Here is a 25,175-nt window from a genome sequence, read left to right as displayed (position 1 = left end):
CTTCTCAGATTCAGTGCTTGGAGCTCTGTGCAGTCTGGCGTGTGGTGAGCCTTCAGTGGATGTGAGCATTTTCCCCTGCCCAGCCCTCCCAGGCAGTTGTTTGCAACACCCCCCCCCNCCCCCCCCCCCCCCCCCCGCCCCCAGTCTCACAAATGATCCCAACACAGACACAAAACATAACTCCTTCTGGTTCTGTGTTTTTCCAGTCCCTGGGATTCAGGAGCAGTGAGACAAGTCTGTGTGAGGCCTGGCTCTCTCTTACTAGTTGTGATGTCTTGGGCAAGTCAGTTTACCTCTGGACTCAGGCTGGTTTTTTTTTTTGCTTGCTCCGGGAAATTAACACAGGTTGGTGGGCCTGGAAGATCGCTCCACCTGGGCCTTTGAACGGGAAACCAATCCCTGCAGCCCCGAGGCTGCTTATCTGACCCTTCTGAAATTTGGCTGTCTGCCCCACCTGCTGTAGACTTCCTTTGGTAACACCTTACTTTTTCTTTTGGGAACAAATCACCTCTCCCTCCTCTCATCCTGCGGCTTGGGAAGTGTTGTTCCCACCCCTGCAGCCCCCGATGAGCATGTTTCAAACCTGGCCAACCAGAACCATTCACCACAAGACCCAGTCTGTCCCCCTGAGAGCCTGCCCTGGGCTTTTGCTGCAACCACTGGGAGGGGAAACGTTTCCCACTGAGATTGCTGAGCTGGTCTGATGTCAAGTCTTAACTCAGAAAAACGGAACCGGACTGACCAAGGTCTGGTGAATCATGTGAGCCCCTGACTCCTGCAAACCTGAAGTCACAACCACCTCCTCTCAACTTTCCAGCTATAGGGTTAATCAAATTATTTTAGCTATTTTTATTTAAGCTATTATTTCCTGTCACTTATGAATTGAACTCTAATTCCTCTTCCTTTTGTGGTCCCCTCGGATAGTCACAAATCAAGTCTAGTGGTGGCCAAACTTTAAGGAAAATTAAGTTATGGGTCACACTTTTTGAAAAGCTTTATCTGTGACCACTCTAAAGAGTATTTTATCATCTGTCCCCCCGCCCACCTTTTTGGGCTAATATTGCAGAAACTATCTAGCCCAGACTAAGTATTGATTGTAATGTCTGTATGTTCACTACAGAATCTCAGTGCCTGGCACATGGGAGGTGCCTTATAATGTCTTGTTCAATGAATAAATGAACAAGATGCTCGTTTGTCTAAAATGTCCAATGTCTCCCAACTTCCTCAGCCTGTGAGGCTCCATGTAACAAGTCCCTAAGTTTCCAACCGGATCTTCCACTTTTCCCTTGTTCACTCCAGTCTGGCCCCACTGTCTTTTGAAAACCTCAGACTTGTTCCTGCCTCAGGGCCTTTGCACTTGCTGTCCAGTCTGCCAGCCTCCTACCCCTTGATGGCTCCATCTCCTCCCACAGGTTTCAGGTCAAATATCTCTCCCTGGAGAGTCCCTCCCTGACCACCCTACCAAAGCTGCCCCACCCTGCTTTTCCAATGTCATACATTATTTTTGATTTCCTTTACAAATCACCATCTGAATGTACATGTGCATTTATTCATGTTTATTGTCTCTCTCCTCAGGAGGTCAATTCCACCAGGGTAAGTCCTTGTCTGTTTGTTCACTGCTGTGTGCCCCAGTGTCCAGGCAGAGCCTGGCACACACCAGGGGCCAATAACATTTGCTGAAGTAATTCACTAATAGGGATCCGCCTTCATCATTCTATCATCATGATCTCCTGCAGGAAGACCATTCTTCATCCAGTTGTGGGTCTCCTCCAAAACTGTTTGGAGCAGATGGCAACATTAATTCACTGTCTCAGGTGACGAAGCTCCCATGTTGCGCCCAAGGTGGGAGGAGGGGAGCTAGGAATGGGCTAAGGGTAGGGCCTTATCCTCCAGGATCCTTAAACCCCCCACCCACCAGCCAACCAGGAAACACGAGGCAGCCGAGGTTAAGTAGACTCTTGCTGCTTTGTTATAAATATATTATGTACATCCAAAACATGACATTAAAATATTACTCCGTGTTACAGAAAAGATATTAAGGCTTTCTATTATTTACATTAAACAAGCAAGCACCTTTAAAAAAAAAAACCAAAACAAAAAAGCCCTATTCTTCCTTCTTGGACATCCCCCTAGCCAGAGGGGATTCTGTGTCCCCTTCCAGATGACCAAGGCCCTTTGCAGGGGCTGCACTCTGTGAAGACATCCTCTGATTAGAAATATCAGCTCTGGCTAGAATCCCATGGGCAGATGGGGAGGGGCAGGGGAGAAGGGGGTCCAGGCTTGGGCAGGGGATTCCTGCCTATTCTGGCCGGCTGCCCTCAGACCCTTGCTGCACTTGGCCATCCTTGGGTGGACAGGCTAGGCCGAAGGTGGTGCCTGGGACTGTCCACCCACCCAGGCCTTCAGGGTCAGTTCACAGGGCCATAGTAGGGCAATGCTCCAGGGACAGAGGTGTGCCTGGGGGACTCCTAGACCACTGGGGGCAAACAAGGAGAGACAGATAAGACGACTCAGTGGCCCCAACGCCAGCCACGCTGAAGGACTGCCCAGTGAGGCAGGGGGCTGGAGGAGTGCAGGGAGTGGATGAGCTTCCCCTCTACCCAAGGAATGGCTGGCAGGGCGGGGCTCCTTTTTCTGCAGAGTCAGGCTTGGAGACAGAGCAGCTCAGGTGGCTGGGGAGGGGCCAAGGAAAGAAAATGAAAAAAAAGGAAATGAAAAATCAGTGGCTCAAGTATTCTGTGTCACGAGGGGTGGGCTGGGGGGTGCCCCGGCCCAGCCCAGGAGGCATCCTCTCCATCTGGAGGGGCCAGCACAAGGAGGCTGGAATTTGGCAGATGGCTTCGGTTTGGGGGGCTGGGGAAGGTTGGCAATAAGGTGGCAGGCTCGGAGTTATTTGATCTTCTGGGCCCATTTCATGTCATCCGCCCGAGGCTTCTCGCCGGTCAGGCCCTGGATGAGGTCCTCTAGGCGTCGCCAGAAGCCTATCTTCTCCAGAGGGTAGTTGAGCCAGCCTGCAGTGGAAACAGGGCACGGGGCGGAGGGGTTGAATGGGAGAGCAGCAGTCGAGGAGATGGAAGGAAAGTGCTGGCTTTGCCTGGGGCAGGAGCACCTAGGAGTAAGTCTGTACAGGGCAGGAGACAAAGGCTGACCAAGGAATCTGGGGTTAGGGACCTCCCACCAATGGGCTCAGGGGCTGTTCACACATGCCTTTGTCCCCTCACTCATTCACTTTCTTACCCAGTGCTTACTGTGTGCCAGGCACGGTGGCAGCATTTCTTTCTTTCTTTTTTTTTTTTTTTTAAATGATTTTTTATTATGTTAGTCACCATACAGTACATCCCCGGATTCCGATGTAAAGTTCGATGCTCGGTGGCAGCATTTCTTATCACTAGGCTCACCTGCCATCTCTTCCAGGAAGCCTTCCTTGACCACATCACCCTCTTTTGTTTTGTTACAGCTTTTATGATAACCTGTAACCATTCTCATTAATTCACCACCTTCCTGTTTTGTGTTGGTTTTTCTCTGCAACTCCCAACTAGAATGTCCTGCTCCACACAGCAGAACCCCATGTTTTTCCACTGGTGATCCCCTGGCACAATAAATATTGCCCAATAAATATTGCTTACAATCTTACTTCCTCTCTACTGCAGCCTCCCACCCAAATCATGAGGTAGGTACTATTCGTCCCATTTTCCAGATGCGAAGACAGGCTTGCAGGGGAGTCTCCCAATTAGTGGGTGGCCAAACCAGGATCGATTGTAGGCCTGGCCGAACAGTTACCTCATCTCCTCAACAGCCTAAATTCTAACCCCTCCACCTGCCCTCAAAGAACATGACTTTCAGACCTACAAAAAATATTTTTTGTGGTTTTCAGTTCTGCCTCCAGACAGACAACGTACCCTGTGCCCCGTGCAAACCAGGAGCTTTAACTTATCAAGTACCTATCCTATGCCAAGCACCTGGCGTCTGCCATAGTGCCATTCACAGCCAGGCTGGGAAGGCGGTATGGAAGGAGGGGGCTGCAGCCCCATCCCATGGGGGAGAGAAAGGACATCAGTGAGGTGTCCGAGACTCCTAAAGGCACACATGGAAAAGCTGACAGTTGAGCCGAAGCTAGCCTGACTTGCCGTCAGGATGCTGAGAGCAGCTCTGCCACGTTGAAGTTTGATGCCTGCTGGCCCCAGAAAACCTGCTCCATTCACCTTTGGTACTGGTCCATGAACTGCTAACGGCATGTGGGTCTCCTTACTGTTCCTCAGCCACAACAGGCATGTTCCTGCCTCAGGACCTTTATACTTACTATTCCCTTTGTCTGAACTGGTCTGTCCTGACTTGGCTGCACGGTCGGCTCCCATGCTTGTTTTCAGATTTCTGACCTTTTCTTCTATGAACAGCTACTCTGCCTCTTCACTCCATGACTCTCTGCCCCTCACCCGGCTCTGTCCCCCAAAGCATTTCTCACATCTAGACTCGGTCATTTCCCCTCTCTTCTGCCCCTAATGCCCTTCACTCCAGCCACAGTAGCCACCTTGCTGTTCCTCAACCAACCAGGCACGTGTGTTCCTCCTTTAGGCACTTTGCACCTGCTGTTCCTGTGGCCTGGAGTGCTCTTCCTCCAGATCTGCAATCTTCTCCCTCAGTTCAAATGTTACCTTCTCAGTGAGGCCTTCACCGATCACCTTCTCTCAAGGGTAAAGTCCCTCATTTCCTTCTCCAACCCTCTGCTTTACTTTGCTCCACAGCAGTCAACTTTGCTCCACAGCAGTAAGCAGGTTAAATGTTACTACTTACGTGCTGTCTGGCATGGCCCCTATGAGAATGGGAATGCCATAAAGGCAGGGATTTGTGCCTGTTCGTTTAGTGCTATGTCCTAAGCCCAGGACCGTGCATGGCACATAGTAGGTGCTCAACAAATATTTGCTGGCTGGATGGGTGGAATCTCACTCCATGAAGTGGGAGGTGGGAGTGGGGAAGGTTGTCTCCCTTGTACTGCTGTGTCCTCAGCGCCTAGAATGCTTGACACATAGTAGGTCCGTGTGTGTTGTAAGAGCATGTTCCTGCAGGACAGGGATCCCAGGACCTCCTCCTGTGACCTTTGCCCTATGGACCCCAGGGATGGAGCTACAGCTGGAGGTGGGGACAGCCTATTCCATGCCACCCGGCAGCCGCACCTGTGGTGATGCAGAAGTAGGTCTCGTGGGGAGAGACGTGGTGGATGCGGTGGTGTTTGCGTGGCAGGATGACATGCCAGTCCTGCAGGAGGGTGACCCAGCGTGGCAGCCCAAAGTATGTGTGTGACCACTTGTGGATTTGGTTGGTGAAGGTGCCGAAGATGATCAGGCAGAAGACGAAGCACTCCCAGGGGTACAGCTGCTCCAGGGCTTCTGCGGGGGCGGGGGGGGGGGGAAAGGGGGGGGCCCACAGGGCCACACAGTTGTCACGGGGTGGGGCCGCCACCGGCCTGGCCCTCACCACTTGCCTCTGGGCAGCTCCCAGGCCTCCTTCCACCCTCCCCCATGGTCTCAGGCAAGTTCAGACTCCCCTCTGGGCCTCAGTCTTCTCTTCTGTTCAGTGGGCAGATAATGGAGTAAGCATAAGAAGGAGTTGCAGATGAGGGCTCTGGAGTCAGGCAGAGCTGGGTTCAGGTCCGTGCTCTGACATTTCTTGGCTATATGAGCTTGGGTCAGTGCCTCTGCCTCTCTGAATCTCAACTTTGTCATCAGTAAAATGGGAATAGATCTTTGTCCAGATTCCCTAGAAGCAGAGCCTGAGACAAGGGTTCCTGTGCTCATAATTTATATGAGGAGGAACGGGGGGGCATCCTCTTTTCAGAAAAACATCTGAGGGGGTGAAGGAAGCAGGGGGAGAGCTAAGCAATGATGGAGCTGGGGGGGGTCTTGTCTCACTCAGTCTGATCCTGGGGGCAGCTCTGGAGGGTTAAGGGCTCCACAGAGTTGGTCCCACCCAGAGATGAGAGGGCTGGTCTTCTGTAGGCTTTTCCTATCACTTCAGCCTTAGGCTTTAGGTTTATCCCAAGGGAAGACGTGAGACCTGCTTTGGCAGTTCCTAGAAGGGACAGCTGGGAGTTCTTAGCAGCTACCACTCCTGGCAACTGGGGGATGGGCACATGCCTGTGTAAGAGGATATGGGTGGGCACCGCAGCAGCCACTGTACCACTGAAAGTCCTCACATCTACCCACAGAGGGAGGGGCTGCTCTAAGGATCCATGAGGTGTCAGGCTGTTAGAATAAGACCTAGCACAGAGGAAGTAGTTATCCACCTCCCCACCCCCCCCGCTTCTGCCCACCTGACAGATAACGTAAGGTAACTGAGGCTCACAGAGGTGAAAATGACTTGTTTTCTTCCCCCAAACAGGCAGAGCAGAGATCAGAACTCGGAACTTCCTGAGTTCACAGCCTCTATTCTTGCTACTAAGCCAGGGCAGCCGAGCCAGCAGCCCTCAGGGCCGGGCAGGTCATGCAGATGAGCAAGGCAGTCCCGGTGTAGGACAGCAGTGGGGAAGGGGGGACCAGCTAAAGATGGCAGCCGCAGCTCAGCTCCCGCCCAGTGGAGCCAAATGGGAATGAGGACCCAGGATGGCCAGAGCTGATTGTCTAGGAGAAGCTGGTACCACAGATTTTTATGTCGAACATCCCAATTTTCCAGGACGATAACTAAAAATGTTTTATAACGTCGTGAAGGGAGTCTGTCCTCACGGCCCCCTTGCAGCCCACCGCCAGCTGGCACACTCACCGCGGCTCTGGGTGCGGAACTTGTAGGCCATGTTTAGCAGAGGCAGCAGTGTCACCAGGCAGTTATCCCCGTTGGTCTCGATGAAGTCGTGTCGGGTGATGGCCGTGGGGTCGATGTGATGCTCCCGGAAGGGTCGAATGAAAGCCTGGGGTGGGAGTGCGGGCGGGAGAAGGGATATATCGGACCAGTCAGCCTGGGGTAGCCAGCCTCTCTCCGCCACCTTGCATGCACACTGGACTCGGACTCGCCTGCTGGCCTTTGGGATGCCAGAACACTCCACCATGCTGCTGATACGGATCCAGGTCTAAGCAGCTCTGGCAGAAAACGGTTGCAATGACTTGGCGGGGACCTTGGGATGGTAATGCCCCACTTGGGGCCTCAGTCTCCTCATCAGGGACGTGAGAGGAGTTGGAGACAATCTCCACCCTTCTTCCCCACTCTAATACAGCTGAGGACGCCCCTCATAGCGGCAGGCAGGCCCACTCTAATTCTCCCCTGTGGCCACGCCCCTCCTGGTAACAGTGTCCCCGACTTCCTCTTCCATTGGTACAAGCTGTTCCCATGGGACTGACCCCTCCACCCCTTAGTTAAAAGTAAGCACATGACCCTGGCCCGGCCAATCAGAGCATCTCTCTGCCACCGTGACTGACAGGGGTAGGCATGTGACCTGCGCTGGGGCAATGGGAGGGAGCCATGGGACTTTGGCTCTAATTGTGGGAAAGGAGAGTTCTCTTTCCACCAATGGGGCCAAGCTGGCAGGATGAAGGAAAAGCCCACGTGACAGTGAAGCCAACAGAGGAAAGCAGAGGGAGACGTGGAGAGAGATGGAGTCATGAGAACACGGTATGACTGTCTGTCCTAGACCCCGCCACGCTTTACCCTGGTTCTACTCTGAAATGTTCAGTTACATGAACCAGTACCTTTGTTTGGTTAAGCCAGCTTGTGCTGGACTTTCTGTCACAATCAAAGAAGTCTGATAGAAGGTAAAGCTCGATTAAAACAAACGGTGAGGCACAGCAGGGCTGGAAAAGGAGAACAAGATGTGGCCTCCAAATTCAGGGGGCTCAAAACTTTCTGACTATCCCATGCTTGATGCTTTTGCTTCCAGAAAATCCCAGGGGGTTTTCTAGTCGGTTCTGGTCCCGGAGGATGGGCATGGGGTCAGGCTGGAACAATGGTTTCTGTCTTTCAAACAGGGAAACAGGAGGCTCAGAGAGTAAGGGGGCTCACTCAAGGTCAGACAGCCCAACCCCCTGCTGGGTGGCAGGGCTGGGTCAACATACGCACCTTCCCCACAATGGGCAGCTCCACGGAGCCCCAAGTGTCAGCTCCCCAGTGCACCAGGCCAGACAAGAAGTCAGCAATGAGAGCGCCTGCAACTGTGGACAAAAGGAGGGTGAGGTGGGGGTGGGGGACCCCAAGCGGGGCAGTCCTACCCACCCTCCACCCCACAGTAGGGAGTCCCTCGTTCATTCACTCGCCTGCTTGCTCACTCACTCACTCGTTATGGGGGGTGGTGTCCCTTCTCTACTTCTCTGTGAATGGAGCCTTAGGTATAACACTCCTGTCACTTTACTTGCTCTGCCAAGGAGATATGTGGGGACTCATTTGCTTGGTGGGTCTGGAGGAAATAAACCGGGCATGCACAGATCAACTCAACTTTTCCCTAGTAGGAGCTGACTGTTCCCTTCTCTCTGACCCCCAGTCACTCCACAGAGGGAAGCCCGCTCTGCTTGGGGGCTGCCAGTCACTAGATGGAAATTTCCTTCTGGGGTCTGGTGTCGGAAAACACCTCAGGTGCAGACAGGAGCCATGCCTTCCTCCCCAACGTAGCTTTCATCACGATAAATGTCACGATTTGGTCTCTGGCAGCGTTTTCCTTGACTTTGTTCTCAATGTGTTCGGAACTGGACTGGGGTTCCTTCAAAGACCTCAAACTATTCACTCACTTGAGGGTTCAGTATAATACAGAGGTTAAGAGCTGTTAGATGTGGACTTAATCCTAGCTGTCTCTCACTAGCTGCGTGGCCTTGGGCATGATGCTTAACCTCTCTGTGCCCTAGTTTCCTCTAGATAGATGGGAATCGTCATTACAAAAAACACAGCGGCTGCCATTCATTGAGCACTTTCAGTGACAGGCCCAAGTGCTTTACATGCTTGATCTCAGTGGATTCTCAGTCTGGTCCAAGTAGGTACCACCCTCATGCTCCCCTTACAGAGGTGGAAACAGGAGGCCTGGAGAACAGAAGTGACTAGGCAGAGGCCACAAAGATGGCAAGTGGCACAGCTGGGCTCTTAACCTGCCTTGAGGTCCAAATCTATCATAGCAGGATGTACCACCACCCCTGCACACAGGGGGAAACTGAGGCAGAGTGGCCCAGTACCTGTGCAAGGGAACACTCCGGTGCCATCCCCCATCACTCTCCCTGCTCACTACTGTCTCAGCCCTCCTGGCTTATTCCCTTTCCTCCTGCTCACCCTCACACACCTCTGCATTGCTCTCTGCATTTCCCGTTCCCTCTTCCTGGAATATTCCTTCCCCAGGTGTAGCACAGCGCACTCCTTCACTTCCCCCAGGTCTTTGCTCAAACATCTGCGGGGGACACCTGATCTAAAATTATAACCACCCCCATCTTCCAGCAGCATTTCCTATCTCCTGTCTTTCTTTTTCTCCAAGCACCTATCCTCGTGGACATCACTTGTTTGCTCATGGTCTCTCCCACTCAAGAATGTCAACTCCACAAAGGCAGGGGTTTTAGTCTTTTGTTTATGGCTGCGTCCCAGTTCCTGGCACTTAGTAGGGGTTCAGTAAATATTCCTTGAATTAATCAATGCAAACCACTAAGTCCAGTGCTTGGCATATAGCAAACAAATCAACTGTTGTTGCTCTTTGGCCGTTTTGTCTATCAAGCAACATTCTGTGAGGACCTACTGTGTGCCAAGCTCTAGAGCCAGAGATGCAGCAGACACTGAGCTCACTGTCCCCTGGGGCAGAGCGATGGGGGGGGGCTGTAAACCATGTAGGCCACGAATGCAGTTTTGAGTGGCATTATGTGCAGTCTTTTGGGTCACAGAACTTCAGGCAAACTCTTTCCCTCCTCCTCCCCAGACTGATTCTCCTTGTGAAATCTTCTGAGGTCCAGCTGGGGCCCTTTAAGGGTTCTTTGAGTTCTGCTGGGGTCCTCAGCTCCTTGGTGACAGGGGTCCAGGGCCTTGGGACACTGGAGGCTACAGAAAAACCCCTAGATGCCATCCAGGCTGGGCAGTCCTGGTCCTCAATGACAGTGTGAGGAAGGTGGATCTGGGCTAGGGGAGGTGGGGAGGCCGGGGAGATAAAAGCCAAGGGCTTTTTTTTTTTTTTTTTCAAAGATTTTATATAGGGGTACCTGGGTGGCTCAGGTGGTTAAGCGGCTGCCTTCAGCTCAGGTCATGATCCCAGAGTTCTGGGATCAAACCCCGCCTCGGGCTCCCTGCTCACTGGGGAGTCTGCTTCTCCCTCTTCCTCTACCCACCCCGTGCTGTGCTCTCTCATTTGTTCTCTCAAATAAATAAAATCTTTCTTTTCTTTCTTTTTTAATTTCATCCATTTATTTGAGAGAGCGAGAGAGACAGCACAAGTCCGGGGGGAGGGGTAGAGGGAGACGGAGAAGCAGACTCCCCACTGAGCAGGGAGCCCGAGGCGGGGTTCGATCCCAGAACCCTGGGATCATGACCTGAGCTAAAGGCAGCTACTTCACCGACTGAGCCACCCAGGTGCCCCCAGCCAAGGGCTTCTGCACTTGCTGTCCCTCTACCTGGCACTCCATCTCTCCCTGAAGATCCCCGGGGAGCTAGCTCCTCCTCGGCTCAGGGCAAACATCACCCCAAACCCCTGGCTAAATGCTCCCTCCCCGGCAGGTGCTCCTGGTCACATCCTCCTACTTTATCTCTATCATGGCGCATCCTTTGTATTGCTAAGCAGTATTCCCCTGTCTGGATGCACCAGGGTGAGTTTATCCACTGAGCTGCTGGACGTCTTGGCGGGTTCCAGATGCAGGTGCTAGGAGTCGAGCTGCTGTGAACGCTGACACACAAGCCTGTAGGCAGACATATGCCTACATTGCCCCTGGGCAAAGATGCCAGCTATTTACACTCAACATTTATTGAGCACTTATAGGTACCAGGCCCTGTGCCAGCACCTTAAATGTTTTATCTCTCTTAATCCCTGAACTGCACCAAGGCTAGTCCTAAACCGGTTACACATCTTAACTCCTTAATCGTCCTAAGCATTTAATCCTTACACATGAAAGAACGATAATAATAAAAATAATAGAAAAAAAATATTTATGATAGCGGTTAACATTTACGGAACGCTTCCTGCGTGCCAGGCCCTAAGTCAAAATGCACTATTGGGGAATATAACACCCACACCTTGAATATGGGCTGTGCATGGTGACTTTCTTCCAGGGAGGATACCGTAAGGCAGGGGGAGGAGAGTAACTTTACAGTGGGGAAACCTGACAAACCTCCGTGGGCCAGGTGGTCAAGGTCAACATCACAGTCTAAGTCATGCTGATAAGACATTCACTGGCCATGATGGGATGGAAATGGTACTTTACCTCTGAGTTCTTCTTCCCCCAAACACAGAACAGGGTCTAAGAAAAGCACCAGAACGGGGCACCTGGCTGCCTCAGTTAAGTGTCTTGACTCTTGATTTCGGCTCAGGTCATGATCTCATGGATCGTGAGACTGAGCCCTGTGCTGTCAGGCTCCACGCTCAGCAGGGAGGCTACTTCTCTCCCTCTCCCTCTGCCCTCCCCACTACTCTAGTAAATAAATAAATAAAAAGATAAACACCAGGGGTGTCTGGGTGGCTCAGTGGGTTAAGCATCTGCCCTCAGCTCAGGTCGTGATCTCAGGGTCCCGGAATGGAGCCCCGTTTCCAGCTCCCTGCTCAGTGGGGAGTCTCCTTCTCCCTTCTCCCTTTGCCCCTCCCCCCTGCTTGGGCTCTTTCTCTTTCTCTCTTCAGTAAATAAAAAAATCTTAAAAGAAAAGAAAAGGAAAACACCAGACAAATTCCCACAGAGGGGCATCCTATGAGATACTAGGGCTCCTCAAAACTGTCAAGGTCACCAAAAACAAGGAAAGTCTGAGAAACTGTCACAGTCAAGAGAAGCCTGAAGGAACATGATAAATAAATGAGTGGGATCCTAGGTGGGATCCTGGAACAGAAAAAGGACACGTTAGGTAGAAACTAAGGAGGTCTGAATAAACTATGGATTTTAATTCATAATAATGTCTCCATATTGGTATCTTGATTTTAACATATGTACGACACAGATGTAAAATGTAAGATGTTAACAATATGGGCAACTGGGGGCAGGGGGCTTATGGGAACTCTCCATACAACCCGCTCATTTTCTGTAAATCTAAAACCGTTTTAATAAATAAAGTCTATTTTTGAAAAACTATATCATCTTATTTCACGTCCATAGAGATAGGGCCTGACGCATCCCGACTTTCCAGAGGACAAAGGAGACTCGGAGAGTAAGGGCAGTAGGGGCTGCGGCGAGTGGCCAGGGACCATCACGAGGGCGGTTCATAGAGATGCTGAGCCTCAATGTCCAGGTCTGAGAAATGGGACGTTAACGGCACTTACTCTTCCTAAGAACAATCAGTTAGTAAACTTAGGGCTCACGCACGTAAAGTAAGTCCCTGGGATGTGGTAAGTGCTCCCGGGGGTAGCTCTAGTTAGTAGTTTCGGGGTTACCCCCCTCCCCAGGCCTCAGTCTTGTCATCTGTCAAATGACCAGCACCTGGCCCTTGCAGGCTGCTGAGCAGGGAGGGATGTGTGCTTTGGAGAGATGTCAGCAGTTATTTTTGGTAAGAAGGAGCACCCCACCCCCTTGGACTCTGTGAGCCCCGGGCCTCTGCAAGTGGCTGTTTCTAGAGCAGTGACTCCAGGACTCCTGGCCTGCTGCCTGAGGAGGCTGTAACGGGGGGCAGGGGTGGCCGGGACAAACACACAGGGCGTCTTTGTCCCAGCGCAGGTGGCCGAGGCTGGAGCCGGCTCATCCTGGGGGCAGCCTGGGCCTGGTCAGCGCCCCATGTGCAGGACACTGCAATCAGGTACAGGATGGTGAAAAACTCACTCTGGGCTACCCTGACTCAGCAGGTGGGGCCTTCATCTGGCTGCAGGTCACCCAGCTGTGACTTGTGAGCCCCCTCCCATTTCAAGGCCTGGTGTGGAGACAGTGAGAGCAGCTAAGACCGACAGGATCATGCCTGGGTGGCTCAATGAGTTATGCATCTGCCTTTGGCTCAGGGGCTCAGGTCTCGATCCCAGCCTCCTGGGATCAAGCCTGCATCAGGCTCCCTGCTGAGTAAAGTCTCCCACTTCTCCCTCTGCCTGCCCTTCCCCTGCTTGTGCTCCCGGCACTCTCTCTCTCTGACAAATAAATAAAATCTTAAAAAACAACAACAAAAATAAGCGATCAGCTGTAGGCAGGCTGCTCCACAGGGGCCTGGGCCAAATCCCCACTTTACCACCTTTTCCCAGCTTTCAGCTTGACTCCTCACCTGACCTGAGGCCATGTGACATTTGACGTCACCACCAGTCTTTGCATTCACTGTGCTCCCTTGCCTGGAACACCCTCCCCTTTACCAGGTCACCAGAAATTCCTACTCGTGCCTGAAGAGCCAACTCACAAGCGCCCACGCTCTTCCTCCACTTTCCCCAGCCACAGCAAACAGCTCAAAGGCTCCCAGAGGAATTCATTTGTTCATGCTTTCATTGATGACAGCGCTGTCCTTGTCACAGTCACTGATGGCCTCCATGTGGACAAATCCGGTGGTCCCCTCGCTGCGCCATCCTGCTGGTCTGCTCTGTGGCCACTCCTGGTTGACCCCCAAGTCTTCTGGAGACACATTCTCCTCCTGCCCTCTGTGACCTCGCCCGGCCTCCCAACCTGGAGTCCCCGGGGCCTCTTCTCTACTTACGCTCAGCCTCTGGGGGCACTCTGCCAGCATTTGAGCTTCAAATACCTCTTCTACTGAGAGGACCTCCAGCCTTCTACCTCCAGCCTCCTTCCTGGACTCCAGACATGGATTTCCAATTTCCTGCTCGGCACCTCGCCCTGGCTCTCAGGTGGGCAGCTCAAGCGTCTCCCCTCAAGCCGCCTCTTCCCACCTTGTCCCTTCCATCAAAGCCTGAGAGTTGCCACTGACAGGCCCTCTCTCACCTCCACAGCTGATCTGACAGGACACTCTGGCTGCTCACCTTGCACAGCTTACCGAAAATCTGACACTTTTTCACTGCCTCCACTGCCCTACCTGGTCTGGGCCACCATCCTCGCCTCCTCTCTGCCCCCATCCATCTTCCCTGCAGCTCACCAATGGCCCCTTGTGGCCCGGAGAACAAAACCCCATGTCCAGACCACGGCCTGGCAGTCTGTGCCCCCCTCTCCTGCCTCTGAGCTGCCACCAACTACTTTTTCTCGGATCAATTTTCTCCAGCCACACTGGCTTCCCGTCTGTTCCCTGGGCACACACCAGCCTCTGGGCCTTTCTACCTGCTGTTCCCTGCTGCACCCCCCCCCCCGCCCCCGCCAAATATCTGCCTAGCTTCTTCCCTCACCTCCTTCAGGTCTCCCTGCAAATGCCACTTTTCCAGAAAGGCCTTTCCTGCCTGTTCTCTTATCTTGGTTTTGCTTCCCAGCATTGCATCATCGGTCCGTGTTTATTAAATGGGCACCTTTTCATGCTTTCGCCTCCCCTGGTTTCCAGGGCCTGCCAGGGGCACCGGAACCTCTGGGGAGATAGTGCTGGGCTAGAGGCAGGCTCTGCAGACTGGCACGGTGCCTGGCCTCCTGCATGTTAACACACAAATCAGGGTGGCTACTTAAATCGATTAGGGACTGTGCAAACACCACTATCAGGAAATTGTCTGCTCTTATCGGCCCAGAGGCAAAGGTGTGGGATGGGGGAACTGGTGTCACATGCGGTGACTGGACACCCAGAGAGCTCCTGGGCCAGGGACTGGAAGCTCTGATCCAAACCAGGGAGAGGAGGTAGTGGGCCACCCAGGCTCCTAGCTCATACAACACACACCCGGGCGCAGATACGCTTTCCTCCCGGCGCTAACCGGAGGCTGTATGGCCCCTGTGGGGAGAGGCTGTGGCTCGAGAGCTGGGCAGGTCTGGACGTATGAGCCCAGACTCTGCTGCTGCCCCAGCGAGGGCCAACTGGCAAGTCACCCGGCCTCTCACAGGATGGTGAGCAAAGCCACCTCACAAGGTTCGCACCAGGAGTTAAAAGTGCCCAACGTGTGGCTTGGCGCACGGGAGGCACTTGGGAAATATCCATTGTGAAATGGATACACACACCCACATTTTGCCCTTACAGCCGCCCAACGAGCAGGTACTGCAAGCAGCCCCAATTCACAGATGTGGAAAACAAGGCTCAGAGACGTAACAACACTTGCCAAGGCCCCACAGCCACAAGGTAGGAGAGCTGGGACTTGAACCCAGGGCTGCTCGTAACCACCCCCAGATGGGGAAACAGGGCTCACGCCGGCCACATTCCTGCCCTTGAATGTAGTGCTTGCAGGCAGAGGGGCTGCAGGTGAGATCCCTCTCACCCCTGGGCCAAGAGGGCATGTGTGGCTCCCCAGCACCAGATGGGTTAACTCCCTCTCCTCCAGCTGGCCCAGCCCCCGGCACAGGCCCACCCCACTGCATACCCAGATGGCTCAATTAGCCAGCCTGAGCACTATTGGCTTATGCAGCCAGAGTGCTTTTAATGAGATTGTGGGAGCTGAACACTTAGAGAGGGCCAGGCGGACTGACCAAGGGCACAACCGCCCCCTCTGCCTGGGAGCCCGGGGCAGGGGAGGGGATGAGTGTCTGAGTTTGAGGGCACAGGGGAGGCCGGTGCACGGACAGGAAGGAGTCACCCCAGGACCTGGGGGTGGAGACTGTGAATGAAGAAATATGTTGTGCTTCTGGCTTGAGGTGTGATGGTGGCTGGCCCTTCTCTGAGCCTCTGTTTGCTCATCTGGAAAAGGATGACAAGTGTAGCATCCAACTCCCCAGCTGTGGATGGGGGAGCCCTGACCAATGGGAAACATGCAGCAGGTACTGTAAGCTGCAGCTTGCTCATTCCTTGATTTAATCAATATTTATCGAGTACCTACTGTGTGCCAGGCCTCGTGCTTGGGGCTGGGGCTGCAGCAGCGAACACACAAGAATGTCTGCTCTCAGGGATCGGAGATTTGAGTGGAGGGAGACAGATACTGAGCGAATAAATACACTGTATAACAGAGTATGCTAAGGGATGGTGTATGGTAGGGCTGTTATTTTTGAGAGGTAATCAGGGAGAGCCTCCCTGAGGAGGTGACCTCTGAGTGGAGACCTGGATGAGGAAGTGAACCAGGTAGGTGTGTGTGGGAAGAGAGTTCCAGGCATAGAAACAGCATGTGCAAAGGCCCCGAGATAGGAGTGTGTCCAACAGTGCACGGTGGTGGCACAATGAGGAGGCCAGTGTGGAGGGAGCAGGACGCCCCAGAGAAGAATGGAGAAGGATGGTGTCTGAGGATGAACTGGGGCCAGGCGGTACTGTGGAGTGGGTTTTATTCTACATACACAAAGAATGGGGGTGTAGTGTGACCTTAACGAGGATCTAACGGGATCCTCTGGCTACCAGCAAAGAACGGACAATGGGGGCAAAGGGGAAGGCTGGGGACCAGGGAAGAGGCTCCCACAAAAGTCTGGGCAGGAGGGGCCAGTGGCCAGACCAGAGTGAGGACAGTGGAGGTGGAGAGTAATGTTTGGATTCTGGGTGCCTTTTGAAAGTAGAGCCAAGGGACACCTGGGTGGCTCAGTCGGTTAAGCGTCTGCTTCAGCTCAGGTCGTGATCTCAGGGTCCTAGGATTGAGCCCTGTGTTGGACTCCCTGCTCAGCGGGGAGCCTGCTTCTCCCTCTCCTTGCCTCCCGCTTGTGCTCTCACTCTCTCTCTCAAATAAATACAATCATAGAAAGAAAGAAAGAAAGGAAAGAAGAAAGAAAGAAAGAAAGAGAAGGAAAAAGAGAGAGAAAGGAAAGAGAGAGAGAAAGAAGGAAAGAAAAAAGGAAAGAAAAAAAAGAAAAGAAAAAAGAAAAGGAAAAAAAGAAAAGAAAGAAGAGCCAAGGGCATTTGCTGAAGGTCTGTGTGTGGAACGGAAGACAAAGAGAGGAACTGAGGATGATGCCCAGGGTTTTGGCCCAAGTAAGAGGAGGAACAGAAATGTCACTGAGACAGAGGTGGGGTTCCCACAGCACGTCCTTGGTTCACGTATGCACAGGGGTGCACGCACACACATGTGAGCACGCATAGCCACGCATTGTTACATATGTGTGCAAGTTACCACCACAGTGGCACAGACAGCAGATAGGTCCCTGACCCCCGGGGAAATGGAGGCAGGCAGAGAGGGGGCCATGGGCACTCACCGACACCCAGCATGACGAGGGGCGTGTGCTCCCAGCGTGCCAGCAGCAGGAGGTGGACCAAGTTGTGGGCAATGAGGCTGAAGCACAACACGACACAGCACCACTCCTGGAAACGCTTGCCTGCGGGGACAGAAGCCCAGAGGTGAGCGCGGGCCGGGTGGCGAAGGCCACGGGGCTGCGGACTAAAGCCAGGCAGAGCTGGACCCATATGAGCTCTGCCACCATGTTCAAGGAGTCTAACGTGCTAGGCACAGGCTGAACGTAGGGGCTGCCGAGAAGAACAGGCCCCAGCCTACCCATTTCACAGATGATGTCACTGAAGCCCAGGGAAGGGGAGGAGTCCGCCCAAGGCACCAGCCCATGAAGCTGGCCTTGCACAGGCCAATTCTTTGGCAGACAGGACCAGAATTTGTTTCCCGGGCCCTTGTGGGCTCTCTTTGCAGACGCTCCAGGGAACTCTAATGAGCTTTTTTTTTTAAGTGACATCATTGGATCATTTGTCCCCTTTTGTACATAACTATTTGGAGGTGGAGGCTAATAACACCTTTTAACCCCAGAGGATCAGATCCCGCCCAATGTCCATCAAGCAGGGCTCCAATGAGTCAGGGATTTTGGAGAAATGGGCCTTGGTTACCACTTCTAGGGCTCCTGCCAGGAGCAGGGGGTCTGGGAGCATGACACAAGAGATGAGGGGTCGCAAACTCCCAAAGCCTCCAGGGGCCAGGCAGGCGACGGGGGGTAAGGTGGGCTGTGTGGAGGCGGTGGGCTGTGGCACACGTGCCCTTTGTGAAGGAGGGTCACTAATGGGCTGACTCCTGCCAGGTGGGAGTGTGGACCCAGGATTCCCAAGCTTCTAATTCCTAAGAGAAGCCAGAAATCAGGAGAGGGGTGTGAGATCTTTTTAAATCTCCTGCCACATATTTTTAAAAGGCATGTGAGCTCAGACAAGCTGATTCACTCACTGCAGCTCCGTCTGAGGTGTCTTTTTCTCAACACTGGAAACAACAGAGGTGTCCAACGCCTGGGGGATCAGCCAAATCAATTCGGTCCACGGCATCCTTGCAGTCAGGAAAAGAAATGCCTGGGCGGCTGTTTATATGTGGCCGTGGAGGATGTCCAGGACATACTGGTGAGCGCAAGAAAGCAAAGCGCTAAGCAGCAGCCATTAGGTAAGAAAAAGCTACTTAGTCAAGACTGGCTTTCACTTACTCCCCTTGGAATTTAGTATTTGTGAATGTACTCCTCTATCAAAAATCTTTTCTCATAATTGTAAATTAAAATTAAAAAAAATAAAAGGGAAGGGAAACATTGCGTGGGTGGTACAGACTGTGCTACAGGACCCCTGGGGATACTGTTTTCCCAGGCAGCTGGTCCCAAGGGCACAGAAGACCCTTAATGATAGTAATCTTCTTATCATTAGTGTTAAACATCTACTGAGCAGTTGCTATGTGCCAGGTACCTGCTGAGGTGATGCTATTTTGCAGATGAGAGATCAGAGGGTCAGAGTGCTCCCAAGGAAGTAACCTAAGGCTGCAGAGCTAGTCAGCTACAGACTAGGATCCTATGGCCGGGCAGGTCCCTGTGAGTGATTAACAACTGAAGGGGACATGGCAGAGAGAGAGAGGTTCCTCCTGTGTCTGTCCTCTCTTAGTGCTTGCTATTCCCTTCTCTCCCTTCTGATCCAGAGTGACTCTGATAATGCCCTTGCAGACCTCGGCCTGGAGCCTCCACGTCCAGGAGGCTATCCATGATGCTTCCTCTGACTCTTGGACTCCCCCAGAATAGGGCTGCTCCTATGACATCCATCTTCCCCAATCCAAATGTGAACTCAGGAGGCCCAGGACCATGTCCGGCTTGCTCACCAGGGCCCTGGCACACAGCTGGTACTCAATAAATGTCCATGGAATGAACACATTTCTAAACAGAATATTAGAGGACCACTGCCAGGCTTTGTCTCTGGGTGCCCCTCTAAGAAAGCACCTTAGAAGGAAATATCAGGCATTCTACTGCTCCTGATAGGGAAATAGGCCCAGAGAGAGAAAGAAGTGCCTTGGCCAGGACATACAACATTGCGCCCTGGGCCAGAATCAGAACAGTGGCCCTCCCTTTGCCCTATGAAAGACCGAGGGTCAGAGGGGAGAAGGGACATGCCCCAGGTTGCATTCCCTTGGTCCCCTCTTATGCAGATGAGGACACTGCGGTCCAGCAAGTGCAAGGACCCTGACAGCCGTACCACAGCAGCAGATGTGGGCCTGGAACCTCTCGTATCCCACTTCTTAGTGGCCATTTCCCTTGGGCCACGTGACACTGTTGCTCCAGCAGCCCCTACCTGGGGTCACTATAATCTGCCCAGCACAGCCTTCCCCTTTCTGGTTCCTGTTTGTGGCCTGGGCCTGGGACTCCGAAGCGAAGTCTGCAGGGGGCAGGTGGAAGGGGTAAGGAAAAGGTGATTCTTCAATGCCAGCCTGCCTGCCTGCCCCCCAGCCTGCAGGGACAGCAACATGATGGAGTAACAGTAACAATGGCCGATACACACTGAGGCCTATCACAGCTGGGGTGCCAGGTGCAGCCCACATTAGAGATGCCACAGACCAGCTCCCTCCAGCACATTTTGCACTTGGCTTAAAAAATAAATAAATAAATAAAATTAGCTACCTTAAAAAAAAATCACCTACAATTCCTAATTTCCTGTTTCCCTTGAGAACACAAGGCTCTGGGCACCCCAGGCCTGAGCAGCAGCAGCTATGCGCCCCCATGGGATGGGGCAAGAGCTCCTGGCTCAGTCCAGTCTCCTCCCTTGTCTGCGGCCTCTACTGGGTGGCTTCCTTTGGGGGCAGCCCCGCAGTCACCTGCATTTTTGAGCTGGATGCACAGTCCCTCATTCAAGTCTCAATGCTTCCAGGGACGAGCTACATGATCTCACTTCCCAGGTGAGGAAACAGGCTCAGTGGGTAAAAATGAAGAGCTGGGTTTGGATCCTGGGCTTGTCAATGGGACACGTGAGCCTGGATGTTCAGAGCTGTCCTGGTTCTAAAGAGCGCCCAGCTCTCTCCCCGTGCCTTGGAGAATGTCCCTGAAATCAGAATAGTTTCCCTTCTAAACGCCATCTATGTTTGGCCTCTGGAATCTGGATCCTTCCCAGACCAAGTGCTTCAACTTTGACCCATAAACAATACATCTATAATACGAAGTGGCCCTCACTGAGCACCTACTATATGCCAGTTATGGTGCCAGGGATGAGCTCAGCCAGTCCTCGCCACACACCGTGGGCTGGGGACCATTTGCCCTGTCCTTCAGAGGGAGAAGCGAGGCCTGAGAGATGAAATGACTGGCCCAAAGTCACAGCATGGACAGTCAGCCTGGCAGGGCCTGCGGGGCCAGGTGGTCTAAAGTGGTGTCATTATACAGATGGGCAGACTGAGGCTCAGGGGAGAGAAGGGCTTTGCTTAGGACATGAGTGCTTGGGCCACCTCTGGCAGAGTGCTGGGCCTTGTTTTCCTGAGCCAGCCCCTGGCCTGGCCAGGCTCCATGATTTGGGCTCTGAGTTATGGCCGTGACTGTCTGTTGGCCTGGGGAAGAGATCAGGCTTGTGTGTGGTGGTTGTGGAGGGCTGGGAGGAGCAGGTGCCAGGCCTTGGCCATCTTTGCTTTCCTGGGGGCAGGCCATGGCGGCCAATGGCTTGGCATCAGGCCCGACTCTTCTTGTTTCAGTCAGACAAGCCCTGAATAACCTGTACTTCTGATGGCCCTTGGCGTCAGGGAGGTGGGGGGACAGGAGGTAGAGAAAAGGCAGGAACCAGACAGAGACAGAGGAAGAGAGAGAGGCAAACAGATGAGAGAGAACAGGAACCAGAGACACAGAGAAATGAGAAATGGAAAGACAGGAAAAAACAGAGACATGGAGAGATTATAGGGAGACAAAGAGAAAAAAGACAGAGCGTGGCCAGAGAGGAGAGACAAAGAAGTGGAAAAAGAACAAGAGTGAAGGAGACAGAGTGAAAACCCAGCCCAGAGTGGCAGGGACCAGGCCTGGCCTGGGAAGGGACCCCAGGTCCATTCTGGGGGACCGAATCTTTGCCCTGACCCCAAGCTAAGAGATCCTTGTCTCCCCCAGGGCCAGAGGTACCTGTGTTAGCCAGCGTGGTTTGAAGAGCTGGCTCTAGTGACCCCTGAGGGTCCACCCCTGGAGGCCGGGCACCTGAGATGTACCACATACACCCATGTTTCATGGGTACCTGCGGGGAAGCTGGACACCAGCCTTACCTCCGGGCTTGCCCATGAGGCCTGCCAAGCCCGCCAAGTCCTTCACAAATCCTGGCACAGGGCAGGCTGCTGCTGTGAACCCCGAACCCGGAGTGCAGTGGGCTAAGGGACCCTCCATGACTCCCGGGATCTGTTAGGACCAGGCCCCAACTTCTTGGCCAGACACTTGGGGCCCACAGGATAAGGCTGAGGCTGCCTCACTCCTTGGCCCTTTGCTGTTCCCACCAGCCAGTGCCACCCCGATCAGACTACTCACAGCTCCCCGCAGACACTAGGCCCACTCGCTCTGTCACCGGCCCTGCACGCATGCTGCTCCACTGACCTGGAACATTGGGCCCCTCCTGCACACCCACCCTGGGCTGGCTCCCTTCCACAGTGAAGATTAAGAACACGGAACCTAGAACATCTCCCTCCTTCCACCAGTGTTCTGTTTCTGGCCCTGCTAACTGGCTGTGTGATTGTGGGCAAGTCTCTACTCTTTGCTAAGCCTCAGGAAATGTCTTCAAGATGGACAGGGGGCTCATGAAGTGCCAGTCAAATCAAACGCAAGCAGTCCCTGGCCTTGCTGACCCTGCCCTCTCGGAGGGGTAGATGCAGGCTTGATCCCAAACAGGACAAGCTTAGGAAGAACACATGTTGGGGCTGGGCTATGACGAGGCTACAAGATGTGGGGAGTTGGGGGGTGGGGGAAGCCTCTGTTTCCTCCCCTGAAAAATGCAGTTAGTATCGAGGGGACACCTCAGACAGTTGTGGTGAGGATGAAATGAGATCACGTGGAGGAAATGTCCAGCATGAACAGTACTAAATAATTGTCAACTGTGTTAACTGCCTTATTATTGCTGCCAACTGTCACCATGCCAATCCACCTCTGGCCCCAAGAATATCAAGAATTCAGTCCTGGAACCCAGAAACTTCTCCTACTCTCTCCTTGCTCATTTTTCTCCAGCCCATGGGACTCCTTATATCCACAAACACTCCGGGCATGCTCCCACCTCAGAGCCTTTGCACTTGCTGGGTCCTTGGTCTGGACCAATCCTTCCTCAAATATCTTCAGGCCTCCCTCCCTTCATGTCTCTGTTCAAATATTACTCACTCAGTGAAGCCTTAACTGCCCCATCTCTAAAATGTTCCTGCCCCCAACAACATTTCACTTCCCCCTTTTCTGCTATATATTTGCTCCATAATGCTTGCCACCACTGGGCAAGGGAGCTATTTTCCTTATTTACTGGGCTTAGTAAAATGCCAGCTCTATTTTTCCTCTTATTCACTGCTTTGCCCTCAGGGCTTAGAATGGAGACTGGGACAAAGATGTTCCATATGTATTGAGCCTGGTCCCTCATTTTATAAGTCAAGTCCAGAGAAGGTCAAGGTACTTCTGCAAGGCCATACAGGAATGGAACAGAGAGAGGAAGGGAGCCCTATGAAATTTGGAGAAACCAGTCTGACCAGTCTTCCACTTCTCCACTCCTCACCACCTGGCCTCCTCCCAGCTCCAAGTCAAGAGGAGATAAGGCCTTTACTGAAGGTTTGGGGCATCTGGAGGCTGTCTGCAGCCTCAGATCCCTGCATGGCTGTTCTTCAGAGGGTGGAGGGCATTTGGGGAAATCAGAACGAGACAAAGATGCAATCATGGGGGAATGGAGAAATGGCAGTCTCCTGGGGGAGCTCAGAATGCCTGAGTATGATTTGGTTGAAAGTGGGTAGGGTTTACCCAGGTGGGCAGAGCTGGACACCAAAGGAAGAAGCTTTTGAATACTTACCCGCAAATCTCAGGTGGTGAATCTGAGGACAAGAGAGGTGGAACACCTTATTCCAAGACTCACAGGAAACACCAGACTACTGGGGTAGCAACAGGGAGCACCTACTGTATGCCAGGCACTGCATCAAAGTGGATGATCTCATTCCCCCAAACACTAAGGAACAGGTAAACTTTATGTCCATTTTAGAGGTGAGGAAACTGAGGCTCAGAGAGGGAAAGTGGCTTGGTTCAGGTCACATAGCAAGAAGCAGTCGGGATGCCAAGCCCAGCCTGTCCCAGGGAGTGCGGGAGGTTTTAGGTCCATAGGCTAGGTGCTTTGGAAACAAGCTAAAGAAACCGTGGCATCATGGGCCAGGTACCCAAGTCATTTGGAAAAAAAAAAAAATCACACCCAGAGCATGGAACTGCAAGCCCAGAAAGGGCCTCTGGTGACCTAGGACTCAAGAAAGCAAATGGCCCAAGGTCACATAGCCAGTGATGGCAGAGATGGTATGCAAACCCGGGCCAGTCAGAGTAGAAAGTGAAGGTCGTAGTGGATCCATGCCGACCCCAGGCAAGGGCTGTGCATGGTGGCTGTCCCCTGGCAAAAGGAAAGATGTCAGAATGTTTGACAAACAAAGCTTGGCGTGATGGCGACATCCAGGCAGAGGGGCCTCCTGCAGCAACCAGTCACCTGACTCTGGAGTTCTCGATGGCACTTCCTTAACCCCTCGGGACAGAAGGCCCAGGGAATGAGATTCCTTGGGCTCTACTGGAAGTCAGAAAAGGGTGGGGGAGCTAGTGCTCCCCGGAGCATAAATGGTAGGCACAGCAGGAGGGAGCCAGGGACCATGATCTAGGGGCAGAGCGGTGGGTAAAGGTCTCTAAACTGTGGTCTGGTTTGGAGAATTGAGGGGGCTAATATATGCAATGGGAAAGGGGCAAGGACTGGACTTGAGGCTTGCATATGGGAGGAGCTTAAACTGGAAAATTTACAGTGCCCTCACCACTCGGGATACCGGAATAGAGTGGGAGCTGAGGCTCCTCTCTGCTGGGGGAGGGGGTGGTTCGTGGCCACTGAAGCTATAACTAGAATGGGGCTTGAGGGAAGGGCGGCGACTGGGGCTCTAGGTAGCTGGGGATTCCCGAGTTGCGGTTCCTAGAAGCAGGGAGGCTGACGTGCCCAGATTTGGAGGGTGAGGTCACTGCTGCCTAGGGCCCTAGGCTGGGGCACAGATGGGGCCCTAGGGTGTGAATTCCGGATCTGGAGAACCTGGGATGGGACGTGACTTTCAAGAGGAGGGAGTGGCAGTGCATGCATGTAGCTGACAGGCTGCCTGGGATGGGGGTCCCTAAGTCTAGGGACGCTCTTTGCAGCCGCGGATGATTAGAGGTTAGGATCCGGATCTGAGCATGCGATGGGAGCTCTGTATGCGGTTCGGGGAGCTGAAATGGCAGTTCCTTGATATAAGGATTGTCTGTGCATCTAGAAAGCCCAGTGGCTGGAGCTCTGGCTTGAGCTTGGAAGGGGCCCCGGGGTGGGGTCCCCAGACGTGGGGGCGCTATTTGCAAGTTTAGAAGCCGAGGCTGGAGTTCTGCATCGGGGCCTGAGACTGGGGTTCCGATCTGGGGAACCCGGGTCGCTGTCCGTAGCCCGGGCTGGTGACTGCAGGCCTGGAGTGGGGGGGCCCGGAGGTCTTACCTGGAGAGTAGAGCGCGGCCAGTTCGCGGGCCCCGGCGTGCTGCGCGCCCCAGCGCCGGCAATAAGCCGCCTCATCCTCGTCGAGCTCCGGCTGCTGCCCCGGCCCGTCCTCTGCGCCCGCCATGACCACTCGACCGGCCCGCCCGGTGCGCTCTGCTAGCGGCGGCGGCGGCAGGGCCGCGGAATCGCGGCGAGATCACGCCGCCCAACGACCGCTCAGCGCCGGGCTCGGCGGAGGCGCCGGCGGGGGCCTCGCC

General features: G+C 53.5%; 1 protein-coding gene across 4 annotated transcripts; it reads right to left on the bottom strand.

The window, feature by feature from the left end:
* Positions 1-1,538: 1,538 nt before the first annotated feature.
* On the bottom strand, positions 1,539-25,175 carry LOC100465807 (plasmanylethanolamine desaturase). 4 transcript variants are annotated; one of them, XM_034640934.1, is made up of 6 exons: positions 24,919-25,173; positions 17,217-17,336; positions 8,041-8,132; positions 6,754-6,898; positions 5,172-5,384; positions 1,539-1,775 (listed from the first exon to the last, which is right to left on the bottom strand). In XM_034640934.1, exons 1-6 carry the CDS (start codon positions 25,040-25,042, stop codon positions 1,690-1,692), a joined length of 780 nt encoding a protein of 259 aa, XP_034496825.1. In that variant the 5' UTR covers positions 25,043-25,173; the 3' UTR covers positions 1,539-1,689. The 4 variants fall into 4 exon arrangements, with proteins under 4 accessions (XP_034496825.1, XP_002913047.2, XP_034496826.1 ...); XM_002913001.4 differs by having other exon boundaries at positions 1,539-3,011; positions 24,919-25,171; XM_034640935.1 differs by lacking the exon at positions 17,217-17,336 and having other exon boundaries at positions 1,539-3,011; positions 24,919-25,175.

This window comes from Ailuropoda melanoleuca, chromosome 13 (genome assembly GCF_002007445.2).
Source record: "Ailuropoda melanoleuca isolate Jingjing chromosome 13, ASM200744v2, whole genome shotgun sequence".
NCBI classification, from domain to species: domain Eukaryota; kingdom Metazoa; phylum Chordata; class Mammalia; order Carnivora; family Ursidae; genus Ailuropoda; species Ailuropoda melanoleuca.
Note: the sequence above shows the minus strand (reverse complement) of the source record. Positions and strands in the feature narration are given on the sequence as shown.

Coding starts and splice junctions, on each gene's coding strand:
- LOC100465807 (XM_002913001.4), bottom strand. CDS start 25,042: ATGGCGGGCGCAGAGGACGGGCCGGGGCAGCAGCCGGAGCTCGACGAG. Junction 17,337..24,918: donor GGCCGCGCTCTACTCTCCAG/GTAAGACCTCCG, acceptor CTGTCCCCGCAG/GCAAGCGTTTCCAGGAGTGG. Junction 6,899..8,040: donor AGCTGCCCATTGTGGGGAAG/GTGCGTATGTTG, acceptor CTCCCACCCCAG/GCTTTCATTCGACCCTTCCG.